The sequence below is a fragment of the Tyto alba genome, unplaced genomic scaffold (genome assembly GCF_018691265.1).
Source record: "Tyto alba isolate M040663 unplaced genomic scaffold, T.alba_DEE_v4.0 Super-Scaffold_20000042, whole genome shotgun sequence".
Taxonomy (NCBI): Eukaryota; Metazoa; Chordata; class Aves; order Strigiformes; family Tytonidae; genus Tyto; species Tyto alba.
In genome coordinates, this window is record NW_024881293.1 from 15,780,470 (window position 1) to 15,807,317 (window position 26,848).

The 26,848-nt window shown below is 47.0% G+C and overlaps 1 protein-coding gene across 3 annotated transcripts; it reads left to right on the top strand.

The window, feature by feature from the left end:
* Positions 1 to 1,801: 1,801 nt before the first annotated feature.
* LOC104366430 (excitatory amino acid transporter 4) lies at positions 1,802 to 26,848 on the top strand. 3 transcript variants are annotated; one of them, XM_033003101.2, is made up of 12 exons: positions 1,802 to 1,981; positions 12,510 to 12,767; positions 13,631 to 13,768; positions 14,583 to 14,787; positions 15,655 to 15,697; positions 16,301 to 16,641; positions 18,922 to 19,155; positions 20,219 to 20,413; positions 21,898 to 22,032; positions 23,446 to 23,549; positions 25,827 to 25,854; positions 26,522 to 26,848. In XM_033003101.2, exons 2-11 carry the CDS (start codon positions 12,554 to 12,556, stop codon positions 25,829 to 25,831), a joined length of 1,614 nt encoding a protein of 537 aa, XP_032858992.1. In that variant the 5' UTR covers positions 1,802 to 1,981; positions 12,510 to 12,553; the 3' UTR covers positions 25,832 to 25,854; positions 26,522 to 26,848. The 3 variants fall into 3 exon arrangements, with proteins under 3 accessions (XP_032858992.1, XP_032858991.1, XP_032858990.1); XM_033003100.2 differs by lacking the exon at positions 25,827 to 25,854; XM_033003099.1 differs by lacking the exons at positions 25,827 to 25,854; positions 26,522 to 26,848 and having other exon boundaries at positions 23,446 to 23,872.

A 26,848-nucleotide genomic window follows, 5' to 3' on the forward strand; every position in this document is an offset into this window, starting at 1 on the left:
TTGTACCGCCCCACCAGCAGCCAGTGTTGTTGGACCCAGCAGAAGAAGCAAAGGAGATCAGCAGTGTACAAAGCTGTGCTGCCACGATCCGCCGCCTCTTCCTTCTGTGGCTGGACTATCTCTCAGCCACACTTCTGCAGGAGTGTTTTGGGTGTATGGTGCAGGCAGAGTGCCGGAATCTATTCCCCATAGCCAGAGATATTCATTTTGCAATAAAATTGTCTTCTTGTGTAGCCCATTCCAATATGTGCTTTGCTGGAAAGAGGACTGAAACTTTGCAGAGTACAGGGCTTGGGTTTCTAGTCCCCAGATGACACTTGTGTGACCTGAGACATCACTGAACTTGTGCAGCCTTTAGTAGGAAGATTAGTGCCATTTCCTCCATTTACATGTGAGCAGCCGAGTTGTGTAAAGACCAGGCAATTTGTCAGGTGCAGACAGTATGTCCTTGTCTCCTGATGCAGCAGTGTCCTGTGTCCATGCTGATTCAGCAGATGGAGCAGGTTAAAACAAGCAAGAATGACAGAGATAGTCAAGACCCCAGGCTCCAAATGGCCTGCCCAGCAAAGTCCCATCTAATCACCATCCTGATTCACAGTTGGACTTGATATTAAAGGTCTTTTCCAGCCTGAATGTTTCTACAATTAATGTCTGCAAAAAGCCAGTTGGTGTTGGGAGCTGCTCTCTGTAACCTGGGCTGCAGAGATCTATCTTTCCTCTTCCCACAGAGTCTGATGGGGACATAGGGCTTGGGGGGATTTCAGTTCCAGGACTCCCTGTCAGATGAGCCTGACTTTGACCTACCCCGTGCTGGCTGAGTTCAAACACTGTGGCAGGTTCTAGCTGCAGACACAACACATCACTTGGTGTGCTGAAGCTGGAGCATGAAGCAAAGCCCCTGCACTGGTGCCACCTGAATGAAGAAGGCTACTGTCAGGAAATAACTGATATGTACCCTGTGAGTCATGTGTCTGGTAGGAATAGAAACAGAGGTGGTGTTGTAACCTTGGTGCTGGGGCTTGTTTCTTGGCCATAATTTTTCACTCTGCCCCATTCAGAGCCCAACACGGGCTGTGTGGTGCTCACACCTGCAACCTGACTCGTGTTCTTGGCATAGTGCATTCATGGAAATTTTGAAATGTGGGACTTCTATCAAAGAAACTGCAGCAGGAATCAATATTTGAGATTAATTAATAAAGACAGTGGAAGTTTTGCCTGCTTTCTTGAAAGCAGAGTCTGGCTCCCTGACAGACTGTATTGCTAACGTATTTCCTTTGCACAACCAGTGAATCGATTCCTCCTGGTGACTTGCCTAACACACCAATGGGAAATTACAGTGATTCAGCTGAGGCGCAGACACATGTCCATCCCCTCGGGCTGATCTGGACAAACCACAGGGTTGTGTCTGGATCTCTGAGGTCCTGCTTACACAGACTGGACTGGTGAAGGACCTGCCTGTTCAGGGTATCCAGCTGTTGTGGCTGGATGGATTTCTGCACACAGCCACCCTCGTGGAAGGAACAGACTGAGGGGCAGGTGTGGAATGACAATGAGATCTGGTTCTCACTTAACAGCTTGCCCTGATCTCTGTTACTGCTAACTCTCTTTGCAGCTTGTGTGAAGAGGCAGAAGAAAGTACAAAAACACTGGTGGTATTAAATCCATTGTAGGCTATATGCAATATCATGGTGACAGGTGCTTTCTGTCCTCTGGTCTCCTGCAATCACTGAAGATTTTTTCAGTCTCCTCCTACATGCCACTCCCCCACCCTCTACTGCCATGTATCCTGAGCATATTACAGTCTTCCTTTCCTCTCTCAGGAGGTACTGCTCAGAGCTCTCTGTTAATGCTGTACCTAAGGAGAAAATCCTGCATCCTGCCTTTGAGCTTAAAGAATTAAAGAACAAAACAACTCAGAATAATCCCTCAAGACTAAAAAGACCTGCTGCTCTTCCTGCTTGACGACCAGCACTTTTTCCAGGTGAGTGGTTTTGTCAGCAGCTCTGAATGCATGAATAAGAGCTGTGCCAGGTCCAGGGGCTGAAGCAGGACAGGAGGATGGCAGGAGATTACCTTGAGCATATGCATGAGAGAGCAGCTGGGATAGCTCTCACCCTTCTTTAGGACAGGGGACTGCCCAGAGGGGAGGCTTTAAAAGTGGAGCTGTATGTTCTGGGCTGGGGTGAAATGCCTGGTGGGCAGCTAGAGAGAGACAACCTTATCACAAGACCTTAGCATGAATAGAGAGCAACAGGGAGAGTGGCACTTGTCCTCCCAGTATTGGGCTTAGGCCCCAAACCTGCTGACCTGCTGGTGATCACTTCATCACTGTAGAGCTTAGCTGGACTGAAATTCCTGCCCGTTGCAGATTCCTCTCCCCTTAGCTGGTGCTCTCTCACAGAGGTGGGTCAGTAGCTGGACTCTGGGCAGATCCGTTCTTCTCTTGGGTCCATTGTCATGGTAGGCTGGGAGGGAGCTGACTGCCAGGTAGCAAGTGGAAAATGGAGGTGCCCTAGCACTTCACTGAGCAGAAAGCCATGCCAGGGGCTGCTGTAGTGACACAAAGATGGCAGAGTTCACCGCAATTGGGACTGTGAATGGAATTTTCAGCGTAGGCACTTTGGCTGCATTGCTTTCAGCTTATATTGCCCTTCCCAAGGACAAGCAATGGTCCAGGCTGCAAATGATCCAACAGCATGAGGGGCAAGGATGCCTCCAGCCAGAGGGTCTGTGAGCTCTCTCTATCCTGGTCCTCAGGACTGGAAAACCCAGCTAATAGCACAGTGGCTGGATTCAATGCTCCTGATCACAAGCACTGATAGGGGAAGGTGAGGTGGGAGTGGAAACATCCACTCCTCTTTTACCATCCTTGCAAAGACAGTCCCTGCAAAGCACCTATTTTACTCAGCTGGTGGTGGAGGGACTGTAGCTTCCTACTCTGGAGTGTCAATGATCTGCCCAAAAGCAAGGAGGACTTGATAGCTGCTAACTGCAATTGTCAGGCCACTGAGCAGAGTCCTGAGGGCAAAGCATGGCCCTGTCTGCCTCCCCTTGAACAGCCTAGTACGCCCCTTCCTCGCAAGCACTGAGCCTTCGCTCCCTCCATGCAAGGATGGGCTATTTAACTTCTGCCCTCTCACTAGCTGACCCAGAACTAGAAGCTGTCCACCTTGGAAAGACTAGTACAGCTTTCTCAGTGACCCCTGGCTTTGCCTAGCTTGTGCAAAGCTCTTCCCTACCCCTCTCCTCCTGCAAAAATTCCTCCCTTTTCTCCTCCTTAGGGTGCTTCCCAGCTGCTACCTGCGGAGACTTCCCACCTTGAAAATCCTGCTGGTTTTGATGCTGCACATAATAGCAGAGTTTCCTTGGAGACAAGAGAAACAGTGGGCTCAAAAGTGCTGATTATTTCACAGTCTCTGCCTGGCTTTCAGGAGAAAAAAAAAAAAAAAAAAAAAAAAAAAAATGAGTTGCATCAGCAGAGAGTAGGGGGACCCTGGGGTAGCCATTGTTGGGGAGGTGGCGGGGGGGATGCCTGACTGACATGCTTTTCCAGTGTCATCCCTTTAGCAGCGAAGCTTACTCGGGTGCCACGCTTCATGCCCATGGCAGTGGTGTGACAGTACGCACTGTACTAAACACCTCTGATTTGGGATTGTACTGCACTCTTCCTCCAGTCCCTGGAGGCTGGTAAACCTGGGAGAGACTTTGCAGTGGGCATTTCTAATTTTGCTGACTTCTGTCAGTCCCAGGAGTAAACCTGACTAATTAGATTAACCCTTTATGTGTTCTTCTACACAGACATTAGCAATAGTGGGACAGCGATGTAAAGCACCAGCATTTCAATCATTGTCTCCCATCCGTTTGTTCTGAGTAGTGACAAATGGGTTTGTCCTAGCCAAGAGCCTGAACCCTCTGGAGACTGGAGCTCTCCTCTGCTGCGTTGGCTGCACAGTTTTTTGTCGTCTTTGGGGTTGGTTCTGTGATAATCATATGACATCTCTTGGACAGGTTAACAATCAGAAAGGCATGCCAGTGCACTATAGGTAGGCAGAGGGACCAGGGCATGGGCTGACTGCTGATGCTCTGCCTCATGAGAAAACAAAGTGCAGTGCAAGAAGGCAGATAAAGTCTTTGCTTGAACTTTTTGTTTACTTTCTCCAACCCCACACACCATGGCAAGAGTGCCCTGTAATGCCATATGCTGCCAGTGTCCAGGACCTTCCTTGTCCCAGAGAAGTATCTCACAGCTGATCCACTCGCCCGATAACTCCCCCTCTGCTGAAACACCCCTGGGGTCCTGAGAATCTGTACAATAGCCACAAACAGCACTTGGCCATTTCCATGAAGTAGTATTTTCTTGATTATCTTTCGGTGTGGTGCAAGTGTGCTGGGCAGGGGTTAGAGGGTGAGAAAAGAGTGGAGGACCAGACCGTGGCTCTGTACTAATTATACATGTGAATCAGCTCCAGGACACTGTCAGAGATAGAGTGTGTCAATGCTGTCTGAAAAGTCCTGTAAAGCCTTGTCTCACAGCATATCAACAGAAGATGGAGGGATCACAGCGTGGATGAGGTTGGCAGGGACCTCTGGAGGTCATCTAGTCCCATCCCGCCCTGCTCAAAGCAGAGTCAACCACAGCTGGTTGCTCAGGACCATGTCCAGTTAGCTTTTGGATATCTCCAAGGAAGGAGACCCAGCAACCTCTCCAGGCAAGCTGCTCCAGTGCTCAGTGTGCCTTACAGTTAAAAAGCTTTTCTTTATACTTCAGAAGAATTTCCTGGTACTTCAGTTTGTGTCTACCACCTCTCACCTGGTCACTGGCCAACACTGAGAAGCGCCTTGGCACTGTCTTCTTTACACTCTCCCTTCAGGTATACATTGATACGATCCCCCCGAGCCCTCTCTCCTCAAGGCTGAACAGTCCCAGCCCTCTCAGCCTTTCCTCATCAGAAATACTCCAGTCTCTTCATCATGTCTGCGGCCCTTCGCTGGATTCTCTCCAGTGTGTCCATGTCTCTCTTACACTGAGGAGCCCAGAACTGGACACAGCACTCCAGGCATGGCCTCACCAGTGCTGAGCAGAGGGGAAGGATGGCACCCCTTGACCTGCTGGCACAAACACAGCAGTTTCTGGACCCTGGTGCTGGTCCCATCTGGGACCTCCAGAGAACTCTGGGCTCCCAGGGGTCATGGACTCTATGGAGGCCCTAAGAAAAGGCTGCACTGTTAGTGGTTTGCAAGCATTTAGTTTCATCTGGATCACGTAGTCAAATTCATTTCCTCTTCATCCAGTACGCCATAATCCTGGTCGTTGCCTGGACAAAACCAGACCAAAGATCTTCTGCAGTTTCCCCTCATGCTCAGAAAGCTCGCAGCCCCATGACCCCAGAGACTGATGCGTGTGACTGGAGTGAGGGCAGAGCCATGTGCAGGTATGAAGTAGATTTATTCCCTGTAGGCTTAAATGTAGTTTCTGCTCCTGTTGTGAAGGAGTGCTAAGGCATGCAAAGTTCTGTCTGGATGGTGAGTTTCTCCCGCTGGTTACAAACATAACAGTGAAAGGGGTTCTCTGTGGATAGCATAAACTCTGTCTGTTCTCCCTGGCAGAAACTCAGTGCATCACTGCTACACAGAACTGACCCTCTCTGGCCAGCACCGCTGCCCTGACCTCTTGGGACCTGTGGAGCTCTCTCTTGGCTGTGTAGCTCTGCATATGCAGATGCACCCCATCTCCTCCAGCTCCCTCTGGGGAAGAAATTCCTTCAGCAAACAACTTAAAATTTGCCCCAACAATTTCATTTTTTCTGTTGTTGCGACATCGATATTTAAGATGTGCACGTGGATTTCTGAGTACTAAACCAACCAACCAACCAAACATACCCAAAGAGTCTTGAGCATTTAATGTTGCAACATGAAAGCTGTATTATTCCCCACAAGCATAATTCATGCCTGGGCACTTTTACTTTATCACAAGACAAAGTCCGAAATGTCAGTCCTACACCCTCAGGGGCCAACGCCAAATATCTGGCCTCCAAGAAAGCCTTGTCGGGGAGCAGCATGGGCTCCTAGCTGCCAGCGGGACGGGGAGCCGAGCACAGGCAGCTGGCTGGCAGGGCAGGGTCTGGCCAGCAAGGACACAGCCATGTGGTGCCGGAGCAAGTCAAGCATGGGGATGCCACTCATCCTCTCGGAGAAGGATTATATTCTGTATTTGTAGGCCATCATAAAACCATTTTCTTTTGTGTCCCCTAATTTCTTCCACAATAATTTCTAGCACCATCTTTCTGTCAGCCTGTGCTTTCATGTGATATTTTCAATATCTTTTTGAGTCACTACAGTGTACAATTAAGACTTACTCTTCCTGTGTTTACTGCTTTTCACTTATTCACAGTGCAGTTCATCTTCCAGGTCACATGTGAGCAGACTGATAGTTTAGCACTCTGCACAGCTTCTTATTGGACCTCACAACTGAAATCTCTCTGTTGGCAAAAATACCCATGAAATTCTACCCATTTTGGTTTTGCTTGCCACCACAAGTGATCATAAGGGGATCTTCCCTTTCATCCCATGATTATATCTATTGCTTTAAAAACCATACATACAGGATCCTTGCTAAAAGTTAAAAAAATTATATGGTTGATTTGATACTGAGGTTATATCCTTACTGATGTGGGTTTTTTCTTCAATTAGTTGCATTTCAAGATTGTCTTTTACTTCTACTGCCCTCCCTACTTCTCCATTTTAACAAGCTGGCCTTTTCTCTGGGAAAGGGGCATGGCTAAAAATGTGGGGGGCTGTGTGCCTTTAAAGAGTCTGTAGTCAAAGCATACATTCAAGATAATATTTCAAGAAGTTTCTCTGCTGTGTGAATGTTTTACTCTCAGTTCCTAAGTTTGGAGCTGCTCGGTTGCCAGTGTTTCAGGGGATGAGACTCTCCCCATATGCCACCAGGCTGCAGCGGAGCAGTGGACGCAGAGCAGAGAGCTCAGCCCATCTGCTGGGCTGTTGCATCGTGTCCTTACCACCACAGTGGCTGGGCAGACTCAGGTTTGTGCCTTTCCTTCCCCATTATGCAAATGCTGGACAAACTTGCAAAAAATCACTCACTAGGTTGTAGCACGTTGGCATATTTGTATCCCTGTATCACAGATCTGAGAAGAGCTTTCCCTTTGGAAAATGAAAGGAGTTTCATGTCCTGACATCGCTTACGTCTCTTTTACAATAAAGCAGTATTTAAGGGCAAGGGTGCGCATGGGGGCCAAAAGTGTGCAGTCTGTGACAAGGGGGTGCAAATCTGCCCTGATGCTACCACACTTAGCCCTCCAGCAAAACTGCCTCCTGGTGAGTGTACAATGTCTAGCTCCTCTTTCCCTTCGGCCAGGATTTTATTACCTTCTGTCTTTAAATCATGCTCACAGAAAGGTGCTGCACAGCAGATGGCTTCAGCTTTTCTGACGTTGGCTGCTTTAGCAGAGACAAAGCATAAAGAGGAGAGGTGTTCTTCAACATGCAGTACAAGTTGGAACACATGCATCTCAGATGATTCAGAGATTTCCTGTTTTCTAGCTCTTTGTATATCCTTAAGCTCTATTGTCCTCCTTCCCTGCTGTTGGAAGTCTTGCTGGGTAGATGGGAAGATAACTGCACAAAAATCTGCAAAGAGCAGGACAAAAAAATATAGTGTAGAAGTCTTCCTTCCCCATTTTTTACTTTCACCATCTTCCGACTGATGTCCCTAAAATAGACAAAATTCCACTGTATATGTGAAACCTCATTGCCAGGAACTAGGCATTAGTTTTGCAACACTGAACTTTCTTGCAAAATATTCTGTGTTTCTTGGTCTAGCCTTGACGTTATCTCCAAAAATGCTCTCTCACATATCTCAGTGTTTCTGGCAGAGTGGAGCCTGGACAAGCAGCCATGAATAGGAGAACCTTCACAAGAGAGCAAAGCCACCTTTTCCTCACGTGAAGCCATTGACAGACCATTAATTTGCAAGAGTATTTTGATGATTTACTGCAGCAGTCTGAGAACTTCCAGCTGATGCAATAGAGAATATTTACGCAATTTCAGGCCACTGATGCAGAGGGAATATGCTGTGGAGGGGGATGCTGTATTGCAAAATGCAGATGGAGAAAGATGGAAAGTCAGCAAGAGGGTGGGGACATTACAGGAGCAAGTTCTGCTCGTGAGTTCCTTCTGTGCAGTAGGTTTTGCTCTGAGAAGGCTGCTGAGCTTATGGTGGAACATGGGATCTAATGACTAATCCTGAATTTTCCCATACATAAATAGAAATTTGATTTTGTTTGCACAAAAAATACATTTTCCGGTGCATGTGGATGGGGAGACATCTGGAGAAAAGTGTAGGTGAGTCCCTTTATATGTGTGGGTCCTGCTCCCACCTTCTCTGTACAGGAATTCATGCTGTTGCTGTGGTCTGGTCCAACTCTAAGAAAGGCAAGGTTTGGAGGAGAGGTGAGTCTGCATTTCCATACTCCTCATTCAACACGGGTCTCCTTAGGTCACCATAGCAAATGGGAAGCCTGGTTTGCATGTAGCAAGCCCATGATGGGTGATTTCAGAGCCATCAGTGTGACTGTCTTCACTCCACTAAAGAGATGGGAGCTTTGCACGTCAAAGTAAGGTAGCACTTCACCTTACCAAGATGTGCTGGGTTGTTTGATGAAGAGTGAGTAGTTTGGAAGTAAGGAAGAGAGTCGGGGGGGTTTGAAACTTTCTTTGGTGGTTCTGCTTTTACAGGTGATTGCCTTTGGTGGTAATCCGTTCTGCTGTAGGAAGTTGCACTGTGTCCCTGCTGACAGGAAGCTAGCCAATGTTATTCCAATCTACAAAAAGGGCATGAGGGAAGACCCAAGGAACTACAGACCTGTTAGTCTAACCTCAGTTCCTGCAAAAATTATGGAGAAGATTATACTGAGTACTATTGAAAGGCATTTAAATAATAATAATGCAATCATCAGGCACAGTCAACATGGGTTCACAAAGGGAAAGTCCTGTTTAACTAATGTGATATCCTTCTATGGTAAGGTCACCCACTCAGTGGACGAAGAGAAGGTGGTGGATGTAGTGTTTCTGGATTTTAGTAAGGCCTTTGATACTGTCCCTCACAGCATCCTTCTGGACAAGCTGTCCAGCTGTGGGATGAGTGTGTTCACAGGGTGGTGGGTGAAGAACTATCTGGACAGCAGGACTCAGAGGCTTGTAGTGAATGGGGCTACACCTGGCTGGTGACCGGTCACCACCAGTGTTCCTCAGGGTTCAATTCTAGGGACAGTGCTGTTTCATATATTCAGCAACAATCTGGATGCAGGCATTAAATGCACCATTAGCAAGTTTGCTGATGACACCAAACTGGGAGGTGCTTTGACTCTCTTGAGGGACAAGAAGCCTTGCAGAGGGATCTAGACAGTTTGGAGCGTTGGTCAATGATTAATGGGATAAAATTTAGAAAGAACAAATGCTGGATTCTGCACCTAGGACAGAGTAATGCTGGGCACAAGTCTAAACTGGGAAGAGTAGCTGGAGAGCAGCCCTGCAACAAGGGATCTGCGGGTGCTGGTGGGCAACAAGGTCAACAGGAGTCAGCAGTGTGCCCTGGCACCAAGGGGGCAGACCACATCCTGGGGTGTATCAAACACAGTAGAACCAGCCAGTCAAGAGAGGGGATCGTCCTGCTGTGTTCAGTGTTGGTGCAGCCTCACTTGGACTACTGTGTGCAGTGATGGGCCCCACCATTTGAGAAAGATGTGAAAGTCCTTGAGTGTGTCCAGAGGAGGGAAACAAAGCTGGTGGCAGGGCTGGAATGATTGTCCTATGGGGAGTGGCTAAGGACTTTGGGCTTGTCTCTTTTGGAGAAAAGGAGGCCGAGGAGGGACCTCATTGCTGTCTGCAGCTTCCTGAGGAGAAGACGTGGAGAGGTGCTGATCTCTTCTCTCTGGGATTCTGTGATAGGATGCATGGAAATGGTTCAGAGATGTACTAGAGGAGGTTTAGACTGGACATCAGAAAGCATTTCTTTACCAAGAGGGTGGTCAAACACTGGAACAGGGTTCCTAGAGAGGTGGTCGATGCCCCAAGCCTGTCAGTGTTTGAGAGGCATTTGGACAATGCCCTTAATAACAAGCTTTAACTTTTGGTCAGCCCTGAAGTGGTCAGGCCATTGGATGATCATTGTAGGTCCCTTCTAGCTGAAAGAGTTCTATTAAAAAAGTAGAGTTCTATTATAAAAGTATTCTATTCTATTCTATTCTATTCTATTCTATTCTATTCTATTCTATTCTATTCTATTCTATTCTATTCTATTCTATTCTATTCTATTCTATTCTATTCTATTATATTATATTATATTATATTATATTATATTATATTATATTATATTATATTATATTATATTCTTCTAGTCTATTCCATTCTATTCCTTTCCATTCCATTCTATTCCTTTCCATTCCATTCTATTCTATTCATTCGACCACTGACAGTGCAGGCAATTACTTTTCTCATCATAAGGACAGTAAGCTCTGGGACAGACTTCTGGAAATCCTGTAGACAAAAGAAGATAAAATGGATCACAAAAGGGTTGTGAGGGTTCAGTGAGTTTGTGAGAGCAAAGGGTGACATCTGAGAGGTGTCCTCTTCCTGTAGGGCCAGAGATGCCAGTAACTGGCAAGACAGGAAGATACAAGATGTGTGAAAGTCCTGGCTCATTGGAACCTAACAGCTAATAGTTTTGTTTGCCCAACCCTGTGTCTGGGAGGCTACTGAATAAATAATACAAGTCCATTCTGGGGCACAGGGGATTGAATCCATAGTTTCTTAATCTACTGTGGAGTTCAGGAGGCACAAACTCAATGAACTGAAGGAATATGCTCTTTGCAGTTTCTGTCCCTTATGCATAGCTGTGAAAAGTGGGAGGACTGGAAATAAAAAGGGAGAGGTAAAGTTTTCACCCAGTCTGATGTATATTATCTCCATCAACAGACATAAGTAGAGTGGTGTAATAAGAAAGTGAATGTATTATCAAGCTGGAATCTGCAGACCAAAATCCACAGAATGCTGTTTGCTAATCCAAAAGCTTGGGTAACCACAGCAGTGCTGCAAGGTTCCTGCAGAAAAAGCCCAGAATCTTTGCCAGTGGCCTTCACACACCTTAGCTTTGGGAGGGCTTAGATTGATTGGCTGGGCCACCTTAGGTGTCCCTCCACTGCTCTGAACCTCATGAAGGCATTAGCATCTGTGCAAATTAATCTTCTATCAAAATGGAGGGTTTCCTCCATCTGTCTTTTGGAAATGACCTTGCAATGTTGTACCATGAACAAACTCCTCTTTAAGGCGATGCCTTCAATTCACGATAGGCATTCATCTGGGTCCAAATGGCAGACACTGGATGCATATTTTATGGAGAATGTTGCGACGGTTTCTTTGACTTAAATTTGGGATTGCAAATGGAGTAGCTCTTATTTGACTTGCAACACCAAAGAAAGGTCTTTCGGCACTTGCTGATGTGCTAAAGTGTCTCTGTTCTTTGGTTTCATCTTTGCAAACTCCTGGGAACAAGAATAATTTTCAGACCTTGTATCTGTTAAGGCACAGTGACAGCAAGAAGATAGCACCTGCATAGTCAGGCAATAATCTTCTAATGATAAGAACTGTTGGATTGATGGTGCCTTCTAGCACTCCAGAGTGGATTGGTATGCCTGTATAGCTCCCTTGATCTTTTGTTTGGAGGAAGATGGAAATAATAGTAAAAAATAAGCAGTTAAAGAACAGTAGACTGCTCCAGATCTTGCAGCCAGTAGGTAACGGAGCAGAACCGGTTCTTTATTTACATCTTTGGAGTAGGTTTGGTCCTGGTCTTAGTATCTGTAAAGGCAGGACAGCAGGTTAACCCCCTCAGTAGAGTCTGACAGGAGGTGCTACCTGAAAATCCTGTTGTGCTTCAAATGAAAGTCAATAAAGCATTATCCTCAGGCTCCACAGAGGCAAAGGGATTACATTCCTTTCTGCAGAAGTAGCCAGTGCCACTTATTGTTATGGGGAAAGGTGTTTTGGTAGGGGCCTGTCCATCTAGAAGGAATGTCAGAAATGTTGTTTGCTACTTGGTCTCATTTGGAACAGTTTGTGTACCGGGACTGGTTTTATTGACAGGTGATAAAAATTCGTTCCTGTCTATACTGATAAAACTCCTAAGAACAAGCCTGGGCGACTGTGGAGCACTTTCTGGCTGCCCAAGCCACCACAAGCCTCTCCTCAGTGCAGGTTCGGTCCTACACAGGCCAGAGCTTCTCCAGAGACACCAGGCCAGTTGTGACAAGACCCTGGTAGCCCTTTAGATGCCTTGCCTGGGGTCTGCTCCTCGCAGAGGGGCAGAGGGCTTCATTAATCAATTCCAAATAAGCCTGCTCAGAGCCCCAGGGAAATGGCCTAAAATTGAAGGCAAGGTGTGGGGTGCTGCAGCTTACGCTTTCCCGCCTGTGCTTCTCCCTGCTCAGCCTAGGCAGAGCTGTGACCTGGGGACTGAGCAGCCGTGCTGACCATGAGCGAGCAGAGTCATGTCAACAGCCTGTTCCTCAACGAGGACGCGGCCAAGCGGCTCAATGCTGAGAACCGGGTGCAGCGCTTCCGGCAGGCCGTGCAGAAGCGGGCCGCACGGGCCAAGAAGCGGATGCACAGCATCACTGCTGACAGCGCTAAAAGCTTCCTCAGGAGGAACGCCTTTGTCCTCTTCACCATTGCTGCAGTCTTACTAGGTATGGAGCTGGCGGCAACACTGGGCACCATTTATAAATGTGGGAAAATGTCTGTTTATTCTACAAAAAATTTATTTTAACATAATTTGTCTGTGGAGGTGAAGCTGATGAGCTGACAGCTCAAACTGCTGTACGTATCAGGAGTACCTTTGTGTGCAAGAACAACAGACCTTGCAGAGAGTGTGTGTGAGGGAGTCCTTGTTGATCCTTTCTGGCTGCAGCTTAGGAACAGTCTACAACAGAAGGGGTTTGATGATCCAGCTCTACCAATCCTCATAAAAAATCATCCAGACTTGTTCAGAGGCTTCTTGTGAGTGCAGCTACAGGCACAAGCACTCTTCAGATTCATCCCATGTCTTTAGCCTGACAGGACCAGGAGGGGGAACTGATGCAAGGGGCTGTGATAATAAATCTGCCCAGCAGATAGTGGATTGTCCTTAGCTTTCAATCCAGGCTATGTGTCTCTAACTCACTGGCTGAACTCAGCTTTAAGAGGTGGGTGGACAAAGTCTCTGAACCATGTAGTCACACTCAGGTTAGGTTGGGAGATCATATCTCTGGTCACAGCATTTTTGTGTTCATGACCTTCCTGGGAACAGACCCCAGAGGAGCAGCAGATAGCAAGGAGGAAAACCTGTGGTTTAGCACAAGGCTCCTGTGCATATAAGTATGTCAGAAGGAGAGAGAGAGCATACAGTAAAAACTGGATCATAGCCTTTTAGAAAAAGAAAGATAATTTGCTCCTTTGGGGAGAGGAGGAGCTGAAAGGAAGTAAGAAAGAGAAAAGCCATGCTATAAGACTGAGAGACAGATCACTGGATCACACTGTCCCATTTCCATTCTCATCCCTTGCTGATCCACAGGGATCATCCTGGCGTTTTCCCTCCGGCCATACCAGCTGACCTATCGCCAGATCAAGTATTTCTCCTTCCCTGGCGAGCTGCTGATGCGTATGCTCCAGATGTTGGTTCTTCCTCTCATTGTCTCTAGCTTGATTACAGGTGAGAAGTGCTTTCTGCTGTTTTCAGGCAAGGCAATAATCAGCAAATACATATGCTAGCTGTTGTTGGAGTACCCTTTTGTGCCGCAGCTGAAGGTGCTTGGATTAGCTTAGCTAATAGTGACAAGCCTGAACCTACAGCTGTAGTGAACGATTCACGCTCATAACCCTACTTAGTAGTGAGGAAGAGAAGCAGAAGGCCTTGTGCTTTCTCAGAAGACTGGGGAGGACACAATGTGCTGTCTCCAAGCCCAACACTTGAGCACTAACAAGGATTTCATCCTACGTAACCTCAAATGTCAACAAGTCTGTTGCCCAAGTCAGGGTCATGTTTCCTCCAGCCTAGGGAAGATTAATACATGTCAGTCCAAAAGAGCTGGAGTTGATCACTGGCTGGAGAGCTTGTTTCATTCAGGTCCTCATAGAAGACATGCCAGCCAGTCAAGCTTTCAGACAGCAGAAGGGACTGCAAGGCATTCCATCTGCTGAAACTTCCCATCATTAGGGGCTTAAAGGCCCAACATACTGGGAGGGGATTATTTCCCTTCTGAGAGCTTTAGTAATAAATTGCTGTATTCCCAAATGCAGCCTAAGACCCACCAGTGCTATGCTTCTTCATACCCACAAGCCACATTCTCCCATATCAACATCACCCTGGAGCTCCAAAGTCTGCCCCTTGTGTACTGTGCTTCCTAGACATCCCAGTTCCCCATCCAACTCACACGTGCCCTTCACACTTGGAATCTTCCTCGGGCTTCCCCCTTCCCTCTAAGACGACAGACCTTCTCACCTTGTCTTTCTGTGTGATTCCCCAGGAATGGCCTCACTGGACGGTAGAGCCTCAGGGAAGATGGGGATGCGGGCTGTTGTCTACTACATGGTGACTACGATCATAGCAGTCTTTATTGGCATACTCATGGTGATCATCATCCACCCAGGAAAAGGATCTAAGGACAAGCTTCACCGAGAAGGCAGAATTGAGCAGGTGCAGACCACAGATGCCTTCATGGACTTGGTGAGGTAGGTGAACAAGATGATCTCATGTTGATACCATATCAGTGAGATTACATTCCTCCATGGAATTCCCTTCTGAAGTGTCACAGCTTTAGGTATACACTCTCTTACGGAAAGAGGTCTATGGACGAGTCTTGCCTAGCCTACTACTTCTAGCTCAGTCTAGCTAACTGGCTTTCCCACTCTGAAATCAAATGCTGGGCCTGGAGCTCTGGAGTCCAGCCCTTCTGTTAGAGGTATTAATGCAAGAGGCCAAGGCGTGCTCAGCAAAACAAGTAATGAAAACTATCACTGACTGCATGCCCTTCAGAAATTCACCCAGCAAAGGCTACTCCAAACATCCATCTTCACTGACCCAAGGAAATGGAGGAAATGGTTCCTGAGATACTGTCTCTTCCTCCTTGCTGTGACCTTACACAGTGAATTGCAAAGCTGTACCATCTAAAGTGCTGTGAAGCTATGTTTTGGATGTACACAGTAACAGAGAGCTCAAATGGCAGCTGTAGAGATGAGGCTGAGAGCAAGGCAGTATATTAAAAATTGAAATATGGTGTTGTTTCAAGGTTCAGTTGGGTTTGATGATGCTTTTACAGTGGACCCATATTCCAGTGCTGTATGTGTGCAGTCTCTTTCCACATACCTGAAATACAACCTTATGGAGTCTGAAAAGATGCAGGAGGGTGTCTGGCTTCAGATCAGCATATTCCCATCTTCTGTCAGTCAGAAAGGGCACAGCTGGTCTATAGCCTGACCTGGTGTTGTAAGAGTTGTGACCTGACACACTGCTCTAGGACAGAGGCATTGGCCAGGAAGTCCGTGTTTTCTTGCTAGTCAAACAAAACAGTAACTCTAACCTTGTTTTATCTAACGCAGGAATATGTTCCCACCCAACCTGGTAGAAGCCTGCTTCAAACAGGTATGAAACCCCACCTGGTCTCTCACTTCCCTCTGTGCCTTGTGCCCTAGACCATGGTCCAACCTACTTCTCTGAGGGATGGAATAGCAATTGCTTTATACTGCCTTCACACTTCCCCAAGTCTGACTGCTCCAAGAGGCACTGCAGTAATTAGTCTGCATTATAGCATCCCCTATTCAAGCTTTTCAAGCTATCTGTAGATGAGGGTTCAACCTCTGCCCCATCCCATACTCAGAGTCAGAAAGGGATTGTGTGACCTCAGGTAGCAGGCTTGGACTGGCAGTGAAATTCTCCAGAATTTGTCTCTTCTGAAGTGCTAGTGCCCTTGGAAGCAGCATAAGGGGTTATCAGAGCAGCCACAATATCTTGGTCCTGGGGATATAAGATGCTCCAATGGTCTCTTCTGACCTTCAGCTCTATGAACTTTTTGATGAAAGCACTAAGCTAGCGAGCTTGAGAACAGGCAAGGCAAGTTTCCCACACAGATCAGCAGGAACTTGCAGTACTCTCCTTTCTTTGGGAAGGGATGCAAGAGCCTAGCATGTTGTCCTGAGCTCCTGAACCAGGGCCTGTGAGTGCATCTGATAATCTGTGTCTTTTCAGTACAAGACGCAGTACAGCACCAGGGTCTTCACCAGAACCATCTTCCACAGCAGCAATGTTACAGCAGTTGTGACAACCACTCAGATCCCTGTGCCTGAGAACTCCACTGGCATCCTGGAGAATGTCACTCATGCCCTGGGGACCATCTCCGAGGTGCTGACCTTTGAAGAAGTCATTCCCATCCCGGGCTCAGCCAATGGGGTGAACGCGCTGGGGCTGGTAGTGTTCTCCATGTGCTTCGGTTTGGTGATCGGCAGCATGAAGCAGAAGGGACGGGCCCTGCGGGAGTTCTTTAACTGCCTCAACGAAGCCATCATGAGGCTGGTGGCCATTATCATCTGGTGAGGAGCACGGCCGGTTGGAGCAGGAGGTCTGCAGGTGCAGTTTCCGCTGACCTGATGAGAAGTGGGGTAGCTTTAAGGATGACATGCACAGGAAAAGCAGATGGTCACAGCTCTTCTTTGGCTCCATCAGGCTGAAGGGAAAAGTCTGGATGGGATATTTGTTCACATTTCATTTCCTGTTTTTTGTTTTTACCTTAGAAATATCAGGTACACCAGGACTTGCTTCCCTTGAGGCTGCTGGAAACATCCTTGGAAGACCAGAGAGCTGGAGTGGAAGATCTCTTAGCCTTACCAACAGGGGTAGGGTGTGAGGCTTTCCCACCAAAAGCTTTCCTTCCAGCTATGTTCCAGGAGTCTGACAGCTATGAATCACTATAACATATTACCACTTTCCTGGTACCCAGGGTGGCACCTGTATGTGTTAGCTCTGAGAACTGAGATGGGTTGACAAGGTCAACTCAAAGGTACTGCCTTTCAAGGTCTTCCAGATCCTGGCTCCTCTAGAGCTCAGCTGCTCCTTGCTTTCTGTGTGAGGCTGCCTGTGCTACATGGTCCAGATAAGCAAGGCATTGCTGAGACGAGTCTTCTCTAGAAGACAGCATTTTACCAAATCTTATATATATATATATAAACCCACCTAGGGTTTGAGGTCTAAATAGCAGTTTGTGGTAGGTACTGTGAGACAGGAGAGATGTGGGGCTGGCAGAATACATGGCAATGTCTGACAGGGAAGGGATCTGCCAGTCCCACACACTCTCCCATTTTAGATCACTCCTGCTTCCTTTCTCTGTTCTTCTAGTCACAGTCTTGTATCTCAGAGCAACATCCTGAGCACAGGGGGACAGGCCGTACACAGAAAGACACAAAGGGGAAGAACAACCCTCAGCTCATAGCAGAGTGTTGGGGAGCCCCAGCCCCTCTGGGATCTTCTCCTCCATAGATGAGCCAGAACTTGGGGCCTTGCTTTCCTAAGAAGAGATAAGAGTTGCTCAAGAGCACAGAAGGGAAAGCACAAGCACAGTGGAACAAGTAGACCTGCACACTACTCACAGAGATAATGTCAAGGTGCCTTCAACACCCCCTCCTTCAGGTCCCCCTCACAGTGAAAGAAGGCAAGGTGTTGATGTGTATAACATCGGTTACGCTCAGGAAACTGCCTGTGCGCATACAGTAAGTAGTACCTGGAGAGACCTCCTGACTTACAAAATCCTGCTGGTGTAGGGAGCAGGACTGTCAGCTGCAGCCCAGAACTTCCTGAAGCCACAGTCTGCAGAGCATCTCCCAGGAGCTTGTTTTTCCTGGGGAGATCTGGTCACTAGCTGCACCCAAGGATGTCTTCTAAGAGGAAGGTCAGAGGAAATGAAATATCTGTGAAATCCTCTCCTGAAACTTTTCCAAGCCTCCCAGGCTAAGTTGGAGTTTGGCATGTGGGCCTCTGAGCCTTGTGCATGAATTGCATGTGAGCTCTTGATCTGTAGAGGCCCAGCCCTGAGAGGCGTGACCATGGAGCTGGGATTTTCTTTGGTCCAGTTATTTGTCCCTGTTTAGTTTAGTGTCCATGATACTTTCCATGTCTGTGTTATGGCTTCCGTTCTGTGGAGCCTCACTGCTGCTCATTAAATGTGTTGTTATAGAGGGGGAAAAAAGCCTTAAAGGATAGCAGTGTAGCTCAAAATGGATTTTTATGTAAGCCATGGCTGCTTTCACAGGTGTTGGTGTGCCCAGTCCTTGCTACACCATATATGAATTTCCTGTATGATCCTATTCTCTAAATGTGAATGTCTGAAGGTAGCAGGGCTGATATCCCAGAGCCTATAGGACACTATTGCTTTTAGTCCCCGATTCCCTCTTTCTCCTGTACTTGCCTGTGCCTCTCAGTAAAAAAAAATACCCTCAACCAAAGCTCTGCTAGGAAAGGAAGGGACCCTGAAGACTTCTCTACATAACCTCCCCTATCAATTCTACAAGAAGTGTTGTAGGAACATGTAGGGAACCGAGAAGGAGGAGGAAACCTCTACCAGTGCCCAAGCTGTAAGCACAACAGAGTGCTGGGGTCCCCAACAGTTCAACAAGAGCTGTTTCTTGACCATGTGATGAACAAGTTCCAGTTCTCTCCAGGTTTCCAGAAAAGAAACTAGCAGTATCATCCAACAGTTAGGCTCAGTGAGCACTTCTGGTGTGCTGGCTTACTGGGGATTTGTCCAGACAGCGTGCATTAAAGCTGCTGTGAAAATGTGGGTGCCAGATCTGAGCATCGGCCTTGTGTTTCTGCCACAGGTATGCTCCAGTTGGGATCATGTTTTTAATTGCTGGCAAAATCCTGGAGATGGATGACCTAGCAGTGATGGGAGGCCAGCTGGGGATGTACACACTCACTGTCATCGTTGGACTCCTCATTCATGCCCTCTGCATCCTGCCACTGCTTTACTTCATCGTCACTCACAGAAACCCCTGGGTATTCATTGCAGGGCTTCTGCAGGCCCTCATCACAGCCCTGGGCACCTCCTCAAGGTACGATGGCTACATAGGAGTAGGGTTGGGGCTGGTGTGGATACTCTGTGGCTGCTTCTCAGCACTCCATTGCCCTCAGTGCAGCACTGTGGTCTCACAATTTCCAGAACTAGCCACTTTTTACACTGGTCCAGCCAAGCTCACAGGAGAGTGGAAAGATTCCTACTCCCTTGCTTGGGAGCCCTAATCACATGGCCACCTCTAACCATCAATGCATGGCCCATATTCCTCCTTACCAAACACAGTGGTGACTCTGCTTGCAGCACTGAAATGCTTAGCTCAAGACAAATACCAAATCCTGCTGACCTGCAGCATTGTTCCACATGCATATACATCTCACATACATGTACTCGCACACATGCACATTTCTCTCTCCCAGGTACACATGCTGTATGCAGCTGGCATTAAACTAATCAGAGGCCTGGGCAAAGGCATAAACACCCGTATGTTCACTGACTCACACTGCTGTGCAGCACAGCCAAAGCAAGGGACTGTAGGTAGCTGTTGTTTCACTAAGTGCTGTTTCTTGCTATATTAATTTCCTGGCAAGCAAGTAACAGTCTCTCCCACATGCATTCTCACACTGACACAGACAGCATTTTTCCTGCTCATGTTCTCTTTTAGAAAGAATTCTCTGCTATCTCTGCAAGATATATTCTCACACATGGGTCATTCTTGTCTTATGCACTGAGGGGGGTGAGAAAGGGCTAATTTTTTTTTTAACAGCTGGAAAAGGAGTTTTGGTCTTGAGGCTCTGTCTTAGGTAACTTGAATCCTCCAGCATCACCTTCTTTTGGTGTTATACCAGCATCATCAGCCTCAGGGTTACACAGCCCTTGTCCCAGCCCCCTGAGGAAAGCCATGTCTGAATGTGCAACTGCAGCGTGCACCATATCTGAGGAAGCCTTGCTTAAACTGTTCTTTCTCCTAGCAGCTTCTGGCCTCTGGCTCACTTGGCAGGGTGAAAAAGCAGGTGGGTAAGGTCATCAACCAGGCAGAGGCTTAGTCCCTCTTCCAAAGTCAGCATATACCCAATTCATGTTGTTTTGTAAATTCCTTTCAGCTCAGCAACTCTGCCCATCACCTTCAGGTGCCTGGAAGAAAACAATGGTGTGGACAGACGCATCACGAGGTTTGTTCTGCCTGTGGGAGCTACAATTAACATGGATGGCACTGCTCTGTACGAGGCCCTTGCAGCCATCTTCATTGCACAAGTCAACAACTATGAACTTGACTTCGGGCAGATCATCACAATAAGGTGACTTTTGAAAGAGTTTTGGGACTACAGGAAGGGCTTCAGTTTTGTTGCATTATCTGACATGTGGTCAGATTCCTCTTTTGCTCAGAAGATTGTCATGGTTTGAGCCCAGAGGGCAACTGAGCACCATGCAGCTGCTCACTCACTCCTTCCAGCTCAGGAATGTGGAGGAGAAAATACAAAAGCCTTGGGGATTGAGATAAGGACAGGGAAGGATGACTCACCCATCACGGTCATAGACAAAACCCAAACTTGTTAGGGGAAGAAAAAGAACATCAATTTATTCTAAGCACTACAACCACCACTTAAATTTTCCAATCAGAGTAGGACAGTGAGAAATACAACCACATCTTAAAAATACCTTCCCACTCCGCTCCTTTCTTCCTGGGCTCAGCTTTGCTCCTGATTTCTGTCCCTCCTCCCCTCTGAGCGGTGAAGGGGGCAGGGGATGTGGATTGTGGTCAGTTCATCACCCGTTGTTTCTGCTGCTCCCTCCTCCTCAGGGGGAGGACTCCTCACACTCTTCCCCTGCTCCAGCGTGGGGTCCCTCTCATGGGAGACTGTCCTCCACAAGCTTTCTCCATCATGAGTCCTTCCCACGGGCTGCCGCTCTTCACAAACTGCTCCAGTGGGAGTCCCTCCCACGGGCTGCAGCCTCCCCAGCATCAGACTGCTCCAGCACGGGCTGCCCTCAGCGTCCCAGCCTCCTTTGGGTGCAGATACCTGCTCCGGTGCGGGGTCCTCCCCGGGCTGCAGGTGGGCGTCTGTTCCACCCGTGACCTCCCTGGGAGCAGGGGCACAGCCTGCCCTCTCCCCAGGGGCTGCAGAGGGGTCTGTGCTCTGGTGCATCTCCTCTCCCGCCTCCTCTTCCTTTCTTCCACTGACTTTGGTGTTTGCATGTGTGTCTCCCTCACAACTCCTCACCACCGCTCCTCCTCTCAGATTCCCCTTCTTAAATATGTTATCACAGAGGCACGAGCACCATTGCTCATTGGCTCAGCCTTGGCCAGAGGCAGGTCTGACTTGGAGCCAGGGGAGGTTTGAGAAGCTTCTCACAGGGGTCCACTGCTGTAGCCCCCTCACCCACTACCAAAACCCCATCCACACACAAACCCAACACACAATATAATGAGAAAAAAAAGGTATGGAAAAGAAGGGTGTACTACACCTCCAGGTGTAGAGGCACATATGATTCAGGCACCACGTCTCTGAGGCTCCACTTGAGCCCTTACTGCATTTCCAGGTCTGGGCCATCCCTTAGCTAGAGCTGCAGTGTGCAGTCTGTTATGGATGAGTGCCTGGTGGGGGGAGCCTGGCTGCTGTGTTGATGTCCCATGTGTCATCATCCTGCTCAATGACCAGGGCAGAAAGGCTGCCAAGGTGTTTTGGAGATGATGAGTTTGAGCTAATTCCTGACATTTTTGAAAATGCAACTACCTGTTTTCTTCCCTTTACTGATAGTTGTGCTTTCCTGTTCCCTCCAGCATCACTGCCACAGCAGCCAGCATTGGAGCTGCAGGTATTCCCCAGGCAGGACTGGTGACAATGGTTATAGTGTTGACATCAGTGGGGCTGCCTACTGAAGACATTACGCTGATCATTGCAGTGGACTGGTTTCTGTAAGTTCTCTGCTCAGCAGCATGCACTGCTGTGTGCTCCCTGCCGTTGCTTACAGAGTTCATTTCTATCCCAATGTCTCTGCTAAAAGCAGTTTCAGTAACCTGTTTTTAAGCTTAAAACACACCTGTATCCATGAGACCTTTGCACAGTAGCCTTCTCTGCACATTCTGGAGTCTTTACCATGTGCTTCAGTGACCCAAGGCATCAGAGTTCACCTACAAATCAGCCTGACCACCAAGCAGAATGTTTGCTTTACCTAAAAAGGCACCCAGAAACTATCTCCAGACTGATAGGAACAGGTTGTGCCAGTAATAAGCAAATTCACACTGCAGAGTGATGGTTCTGCGGTATCAAAAATGGGAAGTGGATTGAGACTGGGCTGTACAAATCTGAGTGTTTAATGGGGGCAGTTAGTCAGCTGCATTGCTCCATTTCAGCCTTCTTTCCCTTTTAAACCTTGGAACAAGTGATTTCACAGGAGTGCTCTTAGGAATTAGATTGAAGAATGCATTTGTGCACAGTCCTCACTCTCAGTCTTCTCAAACACAACAAAATCCTGACTCAGGGACACACTGTCAGTGTTTCCTCTGTTCTTCTGTATCTTGTATTGCTGCTTTGTAGCCAAAGCAGCCAAAGTCTGCTCCCAGCCACGGCGGAGCAGTTGGAAGCAGAGTCTTGCCCAGCATCTCCACTTCTCCTGTGAACTGTGCATAAGAACAGACTTGGCTGGAAAAAGCCCTGCCTTCTAAGACGCCAGGTTACCTCTTGTACTTACCCAGAAAGGTTGGTTTCAATCAGGTACCAGAAGTCTTATCTGTTGTTACTGCTGAAGGATACGATGGGTTGCTGGACTGGTGATAGCTTCAGCTCTTACATACAGTTGTGGTTGTGGAAAATATCTCATTGCAAAAGGTGTTTTAGTTCTGCTATTTTGCACAAAGAATCTGGTACCTTGTATTAGTGTCTACTGTCTATGCTGAGGAAATCTGGCTCCACGGTAGCACTAAGTCAAGTTTACACCAGAATTTCTGCACTTTTTGTAAAACAAAATGCGACTTAAGTGTAACAGATGTGGTGAGGCTTGTCTGAGTCTGCTGAAAGGCCTTAGCAGCTCTTTGGAAAGGAAAGTGTCCATGTAGAACCACAGTAATGTTTCTCTTGTTTTGTGGCCAGTCCAAAACTTTCCAGTAAGCAGCTGGGAATGCAACAGAGCAGGAATGAGCGTGAGGCCTGTGCTCAGGGTTATCAATCATGGAAGGCTCTCCGGGAGTCATTTTCCTGCCAGTGTTGAAGTGTCAATTATGAGTGACTTGAAAAGTAGAAAAAGTTACATTGAAAATGTTTCTTGAAATAGTCTTCATCCCATTAGCTGTTACTAAGAAGCTGTATTTCATTTGTCTCTGATTTTTCAGGGACCGCCTTAGAACAACTACCAACGTCCTGGGGGATTCTCTAGGGGCTGGCATTGTGGAGCATCTCTCCCGGCATGAGCTGGATGCGCAGGACTGCGAACTTGGTAATTCACTGATAGAGCAGCTCTCCCACCTGGTTTGCCCACAGAACAACACCCACAGGCACCCCAGGAATGAGACAGCACTGTGAAATTGGGCAGCAGAGTGCAGATTAATGCTGTAAAAAGCCAAGACCTGAAACAGAAGTCCATAGTGGAGGACAGAGAAAAATCCACTCTCCGAGATGCACACTTTTCTCCCCACTCTGCCACATACAGTCTTCCCTGACCTCGTTTCCCCCCCCACCTCTTTCTGGCAGGCATTAAAGAGGAGAAAATTAAACTGCAAAGAAAGTTTCATTCCACAAAAGCCTGATTTAATCATTCTTATGAGGTCCAAGAATTAGACCTGAGTAAAGAAGACTCAGTGAATGAGCTGGCCTAGGAGCTCCTTAGTTTCTGAGCTGAAGTATGAGCACAGCTAAGTGGCAAGGTAGGTCAGGGACACCACCACTTGTGGACTGGCACTAAAATGTTGCCACGATGACTCTGCCCTGCAAGATACAGCTGCAAAGCCTTCACTTGGTCAGTGGCTTCCTATAAGCACATAAAGATTTAGTTCTGGCCATTTGGAGATCTCTGGAGAGACACAGCACTCCTGTTCAGCTCTTCACTGGCAAGAGTGTTTATGATAAACTCAGTCTCCTCCTTGCTCGCAGTTCTGGTGTTTGCACAGACATGCAGATGATGCTTCCTGAGAGCTCCTCACTCCTCTGGCAACCCTTCTGGCTGCAGATACTAGAGTCACCCAGCTCCTGAAGGAATGTGGGACCATACAGCAGAGACAGGACTTGCTGTTCTGGCTAGTAGCACAAATAGGGGTCAATAGGCTTTTCATTAGTAGAAGTTGCTAAAGGAGTGTGAAAGCAGTGAACAATTAAATAATTTATTATACCCATTATTCAGTCTCTGTAACAGATAACCCCTCTAACAAGCTCTGCCAAACACCAGTTAACTTCATTTCTCTTTAGCAAGCTGTTCTCCTATTGAGGAAACCAGAAGGGGAAATGCAAAGTTTAAGAAGAGTTTGCCTACCCGAGCAGCTGGGTGGTACCTCTATCCCTGCCACCCCAGATTTGCTCAGAAGACACTTTCACTCCTCATCATAAGACTCCTAATGAAACTTTTCCTCTGCTCATCTTCAGCTGTTTTCAGAAGTGACTTCCCTTCAGTCACATTGCTCCAGAATGTGCTTCCAAGTATCTCTTTCTACAGCTCCTTACCTGTTATAGGCAGTACCCGATCACTTCTCAGCACTTGTACACGTTTACCAGACCCCAAACTTAGAAATTCAGGATAAATTTCTCAGTTCCTATCAAGTGGAGCCCAGCTTCTGTTTAACACACTTGGACATAAGCCCACATGACATCCGAAACACCTCAGAGGCTAAAGCAAGAAGTAGAGACCTGCTTCATGAATGCTCTATCCCCTGTCCCTGGCATGGCCAGGCACACGGCCTGTATCTCTCACTCCAGTGAGCAGGACCAGCAAGGCTTGCTCCATAATATCCAGGTCCATGAACATCCAGAATATGAATGTCTAAACACAACCAGGAATATGTAAAGGATCCACAGTTTTGGGGCTACTACAGTGTAGCTGTCCTGCTTTAGAAATGGCTAGGGTCAGAAACAGCAGCAAGCAGCCTCCAGTTGTACAGCCAGACTGTCTAAACTGGGCAGCTTTCATCTGAGGTCTGCTCATTATTCCAAACCCAGTATATCACTTAAACCCTTCTACCCTGACTTTCCACATTAATCCTTTTCATGCAGAAGCCCTAGCCGTACACTCAGAGGTGCACCTAAGTGGACCTCATGAAGGAAGACCTCAGAGGCATCAGCTGGAGTCAACTTTGCCAACCTCAACCACACAACTGCCCATGCTTAGCTCCCCAGCACTAACAAAGCTTCCTGAGGCACTTTTTGATCCTTCAGGAACTGTGGGATTATATATTGGTGCTGCCATATTCCACATCCTGTAGGTAGAGTATTCTGTTTTTATGGACTGGACAATTGTTGGAAATCCGAGCTAAATGAACAAATGCATCTCTTTTACATGGAAGTGGATAACAGAACAGGATAAATAGAAGTGTATTGTAGCTCCATTTAGCCAGACCCTATGGCAGGAGGCTGTTTCCTGACTGTGGGAGACAGGCTGCTTACTCTGAGAAGAGATCTGCTCTAGCAGGGCGCAAGTAAGCAGGTTAACAAATTATTATCCTCCTCTTTGCAGCATTTTTAAATCTTGTATGAATACTATTATAATGTCTGCTCTTCTCCTTTCTAGACTAAACAGACCCCGTATAACCTCACAGGTAATAATCATTCATGTTCCTCTCCTCTGGACTTTTTCTTCGCTGTTCCACATCTTTCTTAAAGTGGAGTAACTAAAATTTGACACAACAATCCGGCTAAAGATTTATTAATGCTGAGCACTAAGGAAAGAATATTTCATGTACATTAAGATTTAGATCTTAGACTCAAGTTACCATAGTTTAACAGCATGCTATGCATCAGCTGATCAGGATATCTGTCGTCCATGATGAATACATACAGCAAATTCAAGTCTGTTCATCTTCTCTCAAATCTTAGTGAGGTTAGACTCTTACTTTGATAAGATAGCTGTATCAAAAGACTGGATCTTAATCAAAGAGTTTTAAGATACACAGCATTAGCTTGTATCTATAGTGGGCTAAGACAGCACTAGCTTATCATTAACACAGCTCAACTGACATAAGTCTAAAGAATAGACCTGCTTATAAATCCCAATAAAGCACTTTATTTTTTCACAAAAGCATGAGAGCATTGACTCCACTCCAGTGGTAACACATGATAATTCCTACACCTTTTTAAGCAGAACTGCTGCCTACCTAGTAATTTCCCAGCCTGTGTTTGTGCAGTTGATTGTTGCTACTCAAGTACAGTAATTTATATTTGTCCATATTGAATTGCATCTTGGTTTTCTTTTTTTTTTTTTTTCAGACTATTTGTCAAACTTTTCAAGAAAGCATTGAATTCTAATCCTGAAGAGACTTCCTGTATATAAACAGCAAACTGATGGACAAATTAGAAGAAAAGATTGTTGGATTGGACTCCAGCTCAAATGGGAATTAATTTTGGGAAGTCCTATGGCTTGGGTTATACAGACAGTCAAACTAAATGACCATAAGGGTCCCTTCTGGCTTTATAATATATGCACATGCTTTCTGGTTTAGAGATATTTGCAAAGGGTCCTTCCGGTCCGATCATTTTTAAAAGCTATCTGGAAGGATCCTAATGATACTTTAATAAAACTCAGCAAGAGTCTAA